At 40.0% G+C, this 13586-nt stretch overlaps 1 protein-coding gene across 1 annotated transcript in view; it reads right to left on the bottom strand.

Moving 5' to 3' along the window:
• LOC117954496 (probable G-protein coupled receptor 158) overlaps positions 1-13586 on the bottom strand; it is a 51759-nt gene that overhangs the window by 8578 nt on the left and 29595 nt on the right. The window contains exons 6-8 of the mRNA XM_034888341.1: positions 9450-9559; positions 8179-8417; positions 2661-2799 (exon numbers count right to left, since the gene is read on the bottom strand). Of these exons, the coding sequence (XP_034744232.1) occupies positions 2661-2799; positions 8179-8417; positions 9450-9559 (488 nt within the window). The remainder of the gene's footprint in view (positions 1-2660; positions 2800-8178; positions 8418-9449; positions 9560-13586) is intronic.

The raw sequence follows: 13586 nt of genomic DNA, 5'->3' as shown, positions 1-13586 counted from the left end.
TTTAAAAAACTTTATGTCATCATTCCAATTATTAAATCATAGTTTGTATAGTATTCACGAGCACCAGCACAGGTTATTGTCCAATTACAGTATTTCTGGAGAATGTGAGTACGCAAAGGATAAAAGCTTAAATGGGCTCTAACAAGAGGCTGCATTTTGGCAACCATTTTCCACAACCAATTCAATCCAGACACCATGACAGATAAATTAATGGAATGAATAGGCATTATCAAGCTGAGTATTGTTTATGTTGTCCAAAGTCTGTGAAAAGATTCCTCTATGCCAAAATACGTGTGTGTGTGTTTGTGTGTGTGTGTGTGTGTGTGTGTGTGGTTTTCTTGTTGTTTGTCAGAAACAACCAAGGTGACTCACTCACAACAATTATCATAATTCACATTAGATATCCAAAAGCATTGTGTATGTGTTTATCAATTCTACCCCCCCCCACACACACACACTTCCCACACAAGTTCAGCCTTATCTCTGGGTCGCAGCGGCATGCTTTTTTAAAAATTATTTCCCAGCAAGCGAGAACAACTTGATTTATAATAGCTTTACACCACTGATGAAGGTGTACCCATTGGACTTTTCAGTTTCTCAACAGATAAAAAGTATGTGATCGTTATCTTTTTGTCCCACTGAGTTCAATCGGCTACTGCCAAAATGAAAGAATATTCAATCACCTACAGTTTTATCAGAAAAAAGTAAAAAATGGAATATCTTGCCCCAGGCTCCAGCAGGTGCAAAATAAGAAACACCTGACTGGTGTTTCTCTCACTGCAATAGGACTGACAAAGTATGCTTTAATTCAGAAGTCTTGTAAAAATGAATGTGTTCCTTGTCCACCATTCTTTGAACAGTTCTGCTTTTTCATCGTAGATAGTCAAAACCCATTTTCAGACACATATAAAACAGCTCCTCTGCAAATAAGCTCCTAAGAGGCACAAAGGCAGGCATAGTTATAAGTCAACCAGAATTCACCCAGTCAAATCGGATTTTGCAGGTTAAAATGATGATTCAATCGTTCACAAGTGGGGCAGTAATGCATTTTTCCAAACCCCAAAGAATAGTGTCTTATTTTCCAACCAGTCCCTAACTTTAACCATGTTAGTACCCCACAAATTGTGAGATATACTTGTATTGTAAGATGGATGAAAAGATGTATTATGCCTTTCAATCAAGTTTCAAATCTCTGCAAGCTGATTTTCATGCAACATAAACATGAAAAAGCTGCTTGAAGGGAAGAATATCACATTCACCAAACCAGCCTCCAGTCAGCTTAGCAAAGCATTCAACACATTTGTCTTCAAATGTTTGATAAAATGAGTGCATAAAGCAGAAAATATTGAGACGTTTAGCTTAGTCTTGAGACCTTAGGCTTCTAAAACTTTGTAGCCTAAACTGTCACATTGTTTTGTGTAAAAAAAATGACAAAGAAGGAGTTTTAAAAAGATGACAATTTAACCGACGATTCTAAACATTTTCGGTCACTTGGGGGCAGATAAAACAAGATGAAAACACAACATTGGCATATTATCGTCTTATAAAGGTGTTTCGGCTAATGTGTTCACTACCAGTTGCCTTAACACACATTTAGCAGACATAAAGCAACATTAGCATTTATTGGGAGTCATGTTTTGTCTTTTTAGCTCTGTTTTGTTCTCCACCAACTACTAAACCAAATATTCAGCTCTTCAGCTTCTAAATGCTCTGTTCACCAGCTAGTCACTAACTCTGTCTGCTGTTAGGTGCATGGCAGATCAGTGTACTGTAGGTTTTTCAGAGTTTTATTGTTAAAAACAGCTGCGGGCTGCAGCTGGAAGTGACACCGATGAGAACGGTGAGATTTAATAAAAAATGTTGTTGGTCATAAAACTAAAACAATTAACTAAAGCTGTAAAAGGCTCCATAGAGGTGTGGGTGATAGTTCTCTGTGAGTTCACCCATTTCACATTACACATTTACAGTATTTGATATGATAATTTAAATGTATTTATTAGTGCAGTTACAAACGCAGTATTACAACACTATATTCCTTCAAAACAACTACTGTGGAAATCAAGAAGTAATTTAATGACCTATTACTACTCAAGGTTTGGTTAATGTTTAGTTCTTTAAGGTATTTTTAAGCAAATATATATGAAGATTGCGCCAATAAAAAGACATTTTAAATAAACATTGTCAGAGTATATCATGTTACTTGCCACCTGTGAGAGAAAGACAGTTATGGGCACAGAGAGTTATGGGCTCCAGATCTATGGCTGCTGTGTCTCTGCCTGGGGAAGACATTTTATATTCACCTCTTTCAACTGGCTTACCTAGGCACTCTGCTGACACTGTTCATTTCCCTGAAAATGAGGGTGGGTGAACTCTCTGCCTTTCAACTGAAGTGTTCAGCACTTTTATTTTTTTTAATTAATGCCCTGCTCTACCATGCAAATGTTTGTGTGATTATGATTAAAGAACAGGTGCAAGAACCGGAAAAGCCATCTAAGCCCCTTGATATTGTTCACACTATTTCCTCCTTACTGTCACAGACATGATCATGAAAGGTATAAGAGAATTGTTCTTCCCTTTTCCTTTTTCAGTGGACGTGATTTAAACATTCACCCCCGACCACACATCTCTTTGTTCACGCCCACTCGCACCTGCTCACCCACCTGATGATGTGGAAGATGGCTGATAAGAGGAGTTCATTGTAGATGGCCACAGCCATGTAACGTGGCTCGTGGAAAGCGGACGGTACAGTGCGGACTGCGAAGCATAGGTACACCCCCCACAGCAGGAACAGGAACTCCGCTTGGAAACAAAAGAAACAAACAACAAAAAGGTTACAAGGAGGGTTAGAGGAGTATGTATTTAAGTATGTTTTTGTACACCCCTTAAAGTAGAATTCTGGTCGATTCCAACACGTAACTCTGTTGTATTTAAATTTGGATTGCTGTCATTAGAGAGAAAAACGAAAATAATCAGTGCTGCTTACACTTTGTTGTCCTCCTGCTGGAAATGGTACCCAACAGACTTGAACAGGGCAAGTTCTAAACTGGTTTTTAGCCTCTAAACATGTTCAAAATGTCATTACCAGTGCCCACCTGTGTGCAGTGATTCCTTCTGAGTGAACACAGTGAATCGGCCTGCTGTAGATGAAAGAAATGCTTGAAGTTGTGCTAATTCAGTTAGAGAGCTTAGGGACCGTCTACAAACTACAACAACAGATTAAACAAAAATATGTAGGCTATCAATTCAATTATTAAATTAATTAAATTTACCTTTATTATAACTTTTCTCCTGCTAGTTATACTGTTGCACTTACTTTTAAAAACTAAGCATAAGCTCATTTTTGAAAATATGTTTGTATCTCTTTTCAATGTTAGTTAGACCTTAGTTTGTAGACAGTCCCGAAGCACTCCTTGCAGTATAAACACCAGAACTAAACACAGCTGAATAAGTGAAACCTTCATGCATTTCTTTCACATCTACAGCAGTCAAATTCACTCAGAAGGAATCACTGAACATAGGTAGGCACTTTTATTGACATTTTGAACATGTTTAGAGGCTAAAAACACATTTAAAACTTGCCCTGTTTAGGCCTGTAGGGTACTTACTCTAGCAGGAGGATAACACAGTGTAGGCAGAAGCCTTTTCATTTTTCTCTCTACCAATAGCACTCCAAATTTACAAACAACAGAGCTATGTGTTGAAATTGACCGGAATTCTCCTTTTAGCTAGGACAACAACAAAAAAATCCAGAAAGTTTGACTTTTGTTAAGTATAAAATGCCTAACTTGAGGCTGGAAACTCTTTTCAAAGTATCAAACTCTAAAACTGTAAAGTAATAGCTGAACCTTTAGGGAAACACTTAGTTGCTTTTTTCTGAGGGTGAGATGAAAAGATCGATTCCACTCTCATGTCTTTAAACTGGTATCGATCTTCTCTCATCTCACTCTCAGAATATCTCAGAAAATGTGTATCTCAAAATGTTGAAATATTCCTTTACGAGTTCCTTTCTTTGATTTGCATGTTCTCTCTCTGACTCAGTTTGTCAAACCTGCTACATGTAGATGCAGACAGCGATAGTACACAGCGACACTGTTATTCACCACACTGTCTGAAGAAGTTGATTCTCGACTCTGCTTTGCGGAGCTCATAACGTTCACAGCAATAATGTAGTTCCTATTTTAGCAGCAGTTCCTGTGTTTGCAGTGTCCCCCCAAGTGAAGCAGCTGCTTCCTCAACAGTGTGTTGACACCTTCCTGCTATCGTCTAATCTCACCTAGGTCACACAGCCCGCCTGTAATTTACAGTGAAGATTAATTAAAAAAGCTAGCACATGTACTCTGCTGTATAAAGATAGCTCATTGTCATCTTGTTTGTGAACGGAAATTTCACAGAACTACAAAAATCAATATTAATAATTAGGAATGCGATCAAGAGGATTCCTTGAGGGCTGATGCATTTTGGGGTTATAAAATTATGTCTTGAAGCAATTTAATATTGGTTTCTCTGGTGTTGTACAAAGGAAGATGCAAAAAAAACATGTTTTTCATAATAATAAAGTATTAAATTCTAATTTGATATGCTGCATATAAAAATTCCAAATGAGCGTTGTATGAACTTGTTATTTTGTTTGCAGGCAGCAAAGAGCACCAACAACTGTGCCAAGGACTGTGTTGGCATATGAGTCCATAAAGTCTTAAGTGATAACAGTTCATTTATATTCATGAATAGGTCTAGTGTATAAATCATCACTAATTACTTGGTACTTAGCCTCTGAATCAGGATGCATGGAGAGCTGCTTGAAAGAGGGAGCAATTCCAACTAACTAAAGATTAATTGTGGATTTAAATGAATTGCTTATTGTTGACATCATGAATACTGTTTTGCTTCAGCTGCCTTTTGCTTCGCATTTGCGGACTAAATAGGATGATTTATTAATTTCTAGACAGACATTCGTTCCTCTTGTCAGCATTATAACCAAACAAGCAAAAACACAATTAGGATTCATTTTTACAAGCACAACATTGTTAAAGTCCTCCAAAGCCGCTTTGCAGGGGGCTTCCTATCTTTCATTGTAGCCTCAGTCAGCACACCAGTGTGTTCTCTCTAGCTGTCACAGCGAACATCGGGACACCTTCCTGTCTTGTCTCGAATGCACACACAAATACACACTGACACTACTGTATGTGTTTCATTCCATTAACAGTGCTAAGTTTGTGGGAAGCTGTCACGGCACAAACACACCATCATTTCCTCTGAAGATGCTGCTCTCCTGCGTTGCGTCTCCAGAGTGTCCTTAGCTGTCCTCCCTTCACCAGCTCCCTCTTCTTCTATTACGCTCAAGTTCTCTCCCCCCCCCCCCCCCCCCCCCCCCCCCCCCCCCCCCCCCCCCCCCCCCCCCCCCCCCCACACACACACACACACACACTCCCGAGCTGGTGGAAACTCTCTCTGCATCGTTTCCTACATCCCTCTAAGCTTTATGCTTCACAGGCTTCACTCTTCTTTTTCCCTGCCACTTCCGTCTCTCTTTTTTTCTCTATGGGTCTGCCTGTCCATCAGTTTTCAGAGGCAGACCTAGCTTCTCTCAGAGATCTGTCCTTTGGCTCTTTCCAAACAGGATTAGTGTCCCCTGCTGTCAGACTGGCTTCAGTGAGGTGCCCATCACTGCCTCCTGCTTCAAGAGTCTGTCATTACGAAGCTACTGTAACGCACACACAAAGCCCTCTGAGTCACCAGATACATGAGGGATACAACCTGAAAGTTCTCCCCAATACAACCGCTGATTAGCTTGACAGTGTTATGAACCCTGGTCATTTTAGGGACTGCATCGGTTGAGAAATGGAGGAAGGTTATGTATTTTTTCTATTTTGCTGAAGGTTTGATTGTTTTGGAAGGGCAGAGTGGCGTCTTTCATTATTTACATTTTATTTCATAATTTTCTTGCATGATTTATTAGGGGGGGAAGTAGATACGTCCAAAAATGCATTGTGTGTGTGCCATGTACCATAATGCTGAGTATTACCATATGCAGAGGACAACAATCATGTCTCTGTATCTGGGCTTTATTTTGCAATTCACATTGAACTAGGGGCTGATTCAATGATGTCAGTTAAAAAAACAAAAAAACAATAGAAGTATACATCATTAGAGTTAGAAGGAATTTGACCATTATTGTCATTGCCCTGTTTACAGTGACGATGGTGATAACTGTTTATTTATTAGCTCTTTGTTAAGAAATCAAGCAGCTTGAAGGCTCAGTAAATACAACACACCATTTGTTATGTTTTCCAAAATTAGCAAATTGCTGATTACACTGCCAATGTGCAATTTCATTTATTTTTAGGTTGACATTTGGGCTAAGTGGGAATATCTGGGAAGAGGGTTGCAATTTATTGTGGAGTGTGCAAAGAAAATTGTTGTTTTTCTCAAGTCAAATATAAAGTTCACTAAATAAATCTTTACAGTCTCTAAGGGGCTGCTATTAGAAGTCTAGTAACAACTGATAACTTAAAAGCGGACTATCTAAAAAAAAACATTCTAAGTCTAGTTCACTGCATGTTCATGTGCGGCTTAGGTATTTAATGTATGATCTATTGGATACATGTGAATCAAAAGAAAAGGCAACTCAAAGCACAATATAAAAAGGCTGGGATGAATGATATAAGATAGTAGAACAGAGTATGGACTGTCAAGGTGAAGTTGCAGCAGCAGCAATATAACAGACATTCATATCCTTTGTGGTGAGTACCTTCATAATCATTATAGCATTTAATTCTGTGATTGATTATTGTCTGTTAAAATGAGATAGGTTTGTCCTCTGGAAAGTCCTTAGAGACAAGCTTGTGGTGAAGGGCTGTAAAAAATAAATAAGAGACCCAATGGCACGGCCTGCCCTCTGGAGGGTTCTGCTTTAATGCTGGTGGCAGCCCAAGACATTGAGTAAGGAGTACTCTAATCTTGTTTCTCAGAGCAACCCATTGTTAACTGAAAACACAGAACCATCCATTTAACTTTTTTTAAGCAAACCCATCAGGTAAACTGAATCAAACAATGGACACTATCATCAAAATTCACAACTGCATCCATTTAACTTCAAGTTCAGAGCAGAGGTTTTTCAAAATGTTGCTTTGACGACTGGGTGCTGAATAAAAGGGCCTATTACAGCACAATAATGTCTTCTGGCAAGCAGACGAGTGGCATGTTTGGGAGCATTTTATGCCTCGCTTAAAGAGGTGGCTCTTATTTATCTTCAACAAGAAACCTGTCAAAGCAGGGAAGTTTATCACATTTATTCAAGATTCCCCAGGTTACAAGACAAGGATGCATTGTTGTTCTGATTTCAAACAGTCCCCTCTATTTCTATGCAATGCATTGGCTGTCAGCACCAACTGCTTGTAGAAAGCAAAGGAGGGGACTGCACTGTACAAAATAAAATAAATGAGTCAGACATGGTGCAGCTGTTGAAAACCCAGTTCTGGGAAGTTGGAGAGGGTCTTCCTGTAAAAATCAGTCTCTGTGTTACTTTTGACCACGCTGGTTTTTCCACCTAACCCTGCCCGGAGCTTTTTTCAAAAGTTTCCAAACTTAATCTTTAGCCTTACCAAGCAGCCTACCCCAATCTATAAGCCCAAAAGCTCCTTACTTAAAGGGTAAAAGGGGCCACAATTTCCTCACTTGTTTCTTGTCCTCACTTCACATCGGGTAGCCTGGTCCTACCAGACTCTGTACATTTCATTTGTACAGAGAGTCTGGCCACTCTCCTTTGACAAGTGTTAACTTCTTTGAAGGCAGATACTCTGTTGAAGTTGAAAACTATCGGATCTGTCCAGAGCCACTCTGGATCTGCCATAAACAATCGCTAACGCTTGGTTGTGATGTTGGCTTTGCATTGCTAGCGTTTGAGGAGGAGTGCCACAACATGATGGCCACCAACAAGACTCAGCAAAGACTGTTGTTACTCAAACTAGTGCACCACCTCAATGTCATTATTCTCAGCCACTCCTTCTATTTGCTGATTGGGCAGGTAAAGATTTAAATGGAGGAAACCCAAGAATTAACGCAAACCAAGACGCAGTACTCAAGGAAAATGAAAAGTGAGCAGAAGTACGTACGTAGGAGGAAGGAGCCGGGTTACACATTGGGTACATATAACTACGGAAATACAGAAAACACACTTACCAACAGCCATCATGTAGTCCCATCGATCCAACAGACACATGCTGAACTGCAGCCCCTCTGGGGTGAGGCCTGCAGCAATCAGGGCCTGACTCAGCTCGGGTTTCTGGCACACGGCCGAGGTCCAGGCCACCAGGAACCACAGCACCACCAGCAGGATTACCACTAGCAGCCGCAGGACCCGCCAGCTGGTCATGTAAGGTGTCCTCTGAGCTGTGCGGGACAGGAACACCTTTAAAACCCTGGGAGAAGGAGAGAGAGATGCGGAAGAAGAGGACAAGAGTTAAGTCGGAATTCTTGAGACTTCTGGGTGAAATCATGATAAGCAGTGTAGGTGAGTAAGAAATGATCTTGCTGCAATTGACATGTCAAACCCTTGTATGTTGCTCTTACTAACATGCAAACTTGAATTAAAAGGATCAGGGAGACAAGGGCACTGTTTTTTCAATTAATTCATGTTAATTTGTTGTTTCTTCCAAATTGAACAACTTAGAATATTCTTATGGGTGTCTGTTTTTAACTTTTCTGGTTGGAGATGATTCAACTAATGCAATCGGAATTAACACATTAGACTGAATGCATGCGGAGGCAGTTTATTTATAAGTTGCGCAGTATCTTCACACAAGATAATGCCACCTCTGTGCAGGGAATAAAAAATGCAACACATCAGCTAGTTGATGCTGGGTAAAGGGAGCAAAACAAAGATAGCATGTAGTTATATGAAACAGTCACTTCTCTGTTCACTATTGTCTCTGTACTGTGCTCGTCTGCCTTCTGCCGACCAGATTGTGACAAATCTTTACCCTGGGGCCCATTTCGCACCAAGCGAGCTCGGAAAGAAATCTCATTGGTAATTTTGCCAACGGAACACTGTGGCCGGCCTTTGACCCCCTTCTACCATTTCTGAAACACTTTCTCAGAGCTGAAGAGCAGAAAGTGGGTGTGCGTCTATAGATACTGAGACGAGTAGCCGGCAGATGCAGATAGACCGGACTTGATGTGAACTTTAAATGTGTTTATTGACTGCATGCCTGTGTGTGAGTGCAGACTGAAAGGGAGCTAATTTATTACAATTAAGGAAGTCTAATACACGGGGCAAGTTATAATACCAGAAGAGGAGGTGGGGAAAGGAAAGGAGATAGGAAAGAGGAGGGAAGAGAATGTTTTTGCTTTATTATAGGAATAATTCATAGGAAGAGGATACAACATATAGCAAATTTAATATGCTGATTACCACTCTTGATTCAAATGCTTTCAGTTTAAGTTGACAGTACCTGTACAGCTTGAGGATGACGGTGCCGTACATGATGGCAAAACCCAGGAGGCGAACCCACCTCAGAAGGACACAGCGAAACACACTGGGTTGGAAGTACAGGATCATCACCTGGAGAGTAGTACAGCAGTGTAAGTGTTCACACTGATATACAGAGGTTATAGAAATATATATAGTCTCTTTTTGAAAGCAGCAAATCTCACTTCCACTCCTGTCATACTCCTCTCACATTTACAGAGAAGGAATCAGAAATGAAAATGAGTCTCCAGCATGAAAGAATCAGAGCTGGAGCCAGATTTGGCCCCGCAGATATCTTACGCCTCCAGAGCTCCCGCTAACATCTCTTAACTGTATGTTGTTCATTTGTCAGCTGCCAGTACACATTAAATACAAAAAGTATCTCAGTGGTGGTATTTAAAGCGACTGCATCTAAGCGGGATTATTTGCATGTTTGCATTTATAGTGCATGTTTCAATGTGTGCACATGTGCAGCACAGGTTGTCATCTTGGTGTGAGGTTTATTTGCACCTGTTACTATTAAAGAAAAGGCTGTGACAGAGGCTGAGTACTCACATGCCATGCTGTAAAGATCAGAGCTTCCAGTTTCACTTCATTACCGTGTACCTCAATGGGACGCCACATTTTAAATCTCCAGTGACCCGTGTGAAGCTGAGGATCCCGTGTAGTAAAGCTAATTTCCACTGAAGCAAAGAAAACCTTCCACACTCACCTTCTGTGAGCTTCTCCTGACTATACGGTAATTCCTCTACTCCGCGACAGAAAGTCGCAAGGTTATGACACGTTAACCTATTTTATAAAAACATTTGCTACGGGGCCATAACGGGAGATTCAAGGTAATGGAGTCTTTTGTACATGGTCGTGTTTCTTTTGAAATAAACAATGGACAAATAAGAGTCTTTAAACGCTTCAGATACAAAGTTATTTGCTGTCAAAGTGATGCCAAAATGAATGGCAGTCAATGGAATGATAACAGAAGGGGATGGCTTGTTAGCTTATGCACCTCCCTACAGGAAGTACGCTTTTCAGATGCAAGCTTAGCATTTTTTATTTTATATTTATGTGTCATGACTTTTGCATTCCTTGCTTTTATTGTTATTTCCGATCACTATTGTCATGCATCAAAACACAAAGGCAAAATCTATGTGTGTTAAAACCTAGTGGAAATAATCTGCCCACAAGCTTCTGTGAGCTGTGCTCCTGCATCGTGGGATGTAATTTATATTGGTGGATGTTTGGTTTACATAGATCCATCCACTGAAGGTTACAGTTAACCACATGGCCTCGGACAGAATATTGTATATCATTATAGATGGAGTATAAACCTCAGTATAAACCCATCTCAGAGGAGTGCAGCCAGTGATTTATCCCAGCGCTTAGGATGCCTTGGCATTTTAAGAGACAGCAGCTATCCAGAGTAATTAAGCTTAAGCAACAACAGCAGTACAGTACAGTAACTTTTTTTCAACAGAAAAGAGTTAGCTTGTCTAAGGCAAACTCAAAAAACAGCCAACCCTGATGCTGTAGCAGTCTGGCTGCAAGATGTGTTAAAGAAACCGGAAACTAATATTTAATTGGAAATATAGATAATAGTGTATACTCATTGTGGCCTCAGACAGAGGTAATAGTATGCTACAGACACAGAAAGATGAAATCACAACAATATAAAATATGCTATTTAGGAAGTTACAATTAAAATACATTTTGAAGATGACACATAGTGAAGATGTATTGAAACAATGAGCGCATGAGGAACATGAGTGCTTTTTTCATCATCATAATTTTGCCGTGTTTGTTTGTGTAATCGAATAGAAAAATGACAAGGTCAGTTTCATTCTACTATTCTACCAAAATGTGGCTGAGTGTGCAATTGAACCATCATAACATCCCGGTTTTCCGCTGTCAGTATGTCCCCTCCACTCTCAGTTCACCTCTGGTATACAGACATTTCTCTCACCTCCTGATTAAGAATGTGTCTTGCAGAGTTGAATCAACAGGTCCCCTCCATGCATACTCCTCATCAAAACCTTGCAGTGCCAAAGTCGGTCATTGGTATGCTGGTCATGAGATGGTGGGGAGCCAAGTCTATTTTTTACCCAAGAACTGGAATTATAGCTGTTCCTTTTTAATGCTCCACTGTCGACTATGAGTCACTGTTGCAGCTCAGCATCTGATAAATTAGTTGTGATATTAAAAGAAAGCGTATCATTGTACATGTCAATTTTTAATAAAAATTGCTACCAAAAAAGGAATCCCTGCATATTTCAGACCTAAAAAATATTTCAAAATTATAGTGATTACGTGGACGACAGCTGTGACATGACTCATAGCTTTAATACCATAATGTGCTTTCCTGGAAATATGGTTACCAACATATATATTAGTTCCATGCCTGTGCATTAAGTATGGAGCTAGAACCAGGATGTGATAAGATTAGCATAAAGATTGGAAACAGTGTGAAACAGCTAGCTGGCTCTGTTCAGTTTAAAAATCTCCCTACCAGCACCTTTAAAGCTAATTAATTAACATGTCATTAATTGTGTGTTTAATTCATACACACACACAGATGTAAAAAAACTAACAATATTTTGTGATTTTATGGGGAGTTTTGAAATATTTGTATTTTTACATGTCAGAGTGCTGTGCTGTGGCAGCTTTTTGGGGTATTGGAAGGCATATTTATTTATCTGGACAGACACAGGCTCAGAGTTCCCCTCTGTTTCCAGATGTTATGCTAAACTAGGCTAACCAGGTCGCTGCTCCAACTCCATAGCTAATGCATAGATATGAGGTTGGTATTCATCTTTTCATCTCCCTTTTTTTTAAACTGAATTCATTGATTTTGTGGCAACTTGGGGCCACCACAATACGGTCCCTACACAGCATCCACATCTTATCATCTTGTAAAGCTGATATAGTGAGCGTGTTAGCAAACAATGGATTATTAATAGATCAAGCAGATGTGTAGCAAAATGTGCTTTTACTGGCCACCTGATGAATATAAGCCCAATATAAGCTTTTCTTGAAGCTTTGTTTTGGTCTCCACCAACTCCTGAGGTAAATATCGGCCTCTCAGCTGCTAATTGCTACATTATGTTCAATATCCAACTTTGTCTGGGTTGTTAGGTTTGTTATGTTACATATGATTTGATCCTGTGTTAATATACAAATATTTATAAAAGCAGCTTTAACCATTATGTCTTTTTAAAAGTCAAACTTAGAAATTAATAATTGAAGAATTTGCATTTGTAACATTCTTCCTCTGCTTCTGTAAAGCAACAACAAGCTTGAATGAGGTAATAGCAACCATTACTGTTAAATCAAATATTGGACTAGAAAAAACACAAAGAAATAAAAGTGTTAAAAGCATACTCTTTCAGTGTCTTCTCTTCCTCTTGTCCTCCTACCTCTCCATGTCTCACTCATGCTAACTGTGGTTAGGATTAGCATCCTCCCTGGCACCTTAATCTCTTTGCCTCCTGGGCAAACATCTAGCCTTCCAGCTCTCTGGTCTACATAGCGGAACAAAACAATAAATCACATCCATAAATACCAGGTAAAAGTAGGCCACACTGTTTCTTACACCCACATACTGTGGAACTCTAGAAATATCGAAATGCAAATCCACGCACAAATGCACAAACACAGAATCACGGTAAAATGTGAAGATTTGAAACCACTCCACCCTGCCTACATACACAAACACACACAGATAGACAGGCAGACACAAACACACCATTTCTGCAGTGCTACCCACGTGGACTATAAAGTCACAGGAGACTGCACAATAAAAAACTACATTTGGATATTGCCCAGAAGAGAAGGTGGCTCCCCTGGTTTGTATCCAACCTCCCATGCCTCCTCCATCAATTAATCAGCAGATGTATTTTTGAAACAAGTTGTGCTAGAACTTGATGGACTGTTTAAAAATGCATCAAGCACCAGAGCTGCGCAGCTGTGCCAGGATTAGCTAAGGAGCCTTGTGGTGGCAGCAACAAAGAAACAGCAGCAGCATCAAACGTTAAGACTGCAGGAGAGGAGACAGACACAAAGGTGAGACAGCGAGTGAGCATGCAGATGCAGAGGGGTAATGAAAGAAAAATATGGAGGGGGGGGGGGG

This window comes from Etheostoma cragini, chromosome 12 (assembly GCF_013103735.1).
Source record: "Etheostoma cragini isolate CJK2018 chromosome 12, CSU_Ecrag_1.0, whole genome shotgun sequence".
Lineage (NCBI taxonomy): Eukaryota > Metazoa > Chordata > Actinopteri > Perciformes > Percidae > Etheostoma > Etheostoma cragini.
The sequence above is the reverse complement of the archived record's forward strand: the minus strand, read 5'-3'. Positions and strand labels throughout refer to the sequence as shown.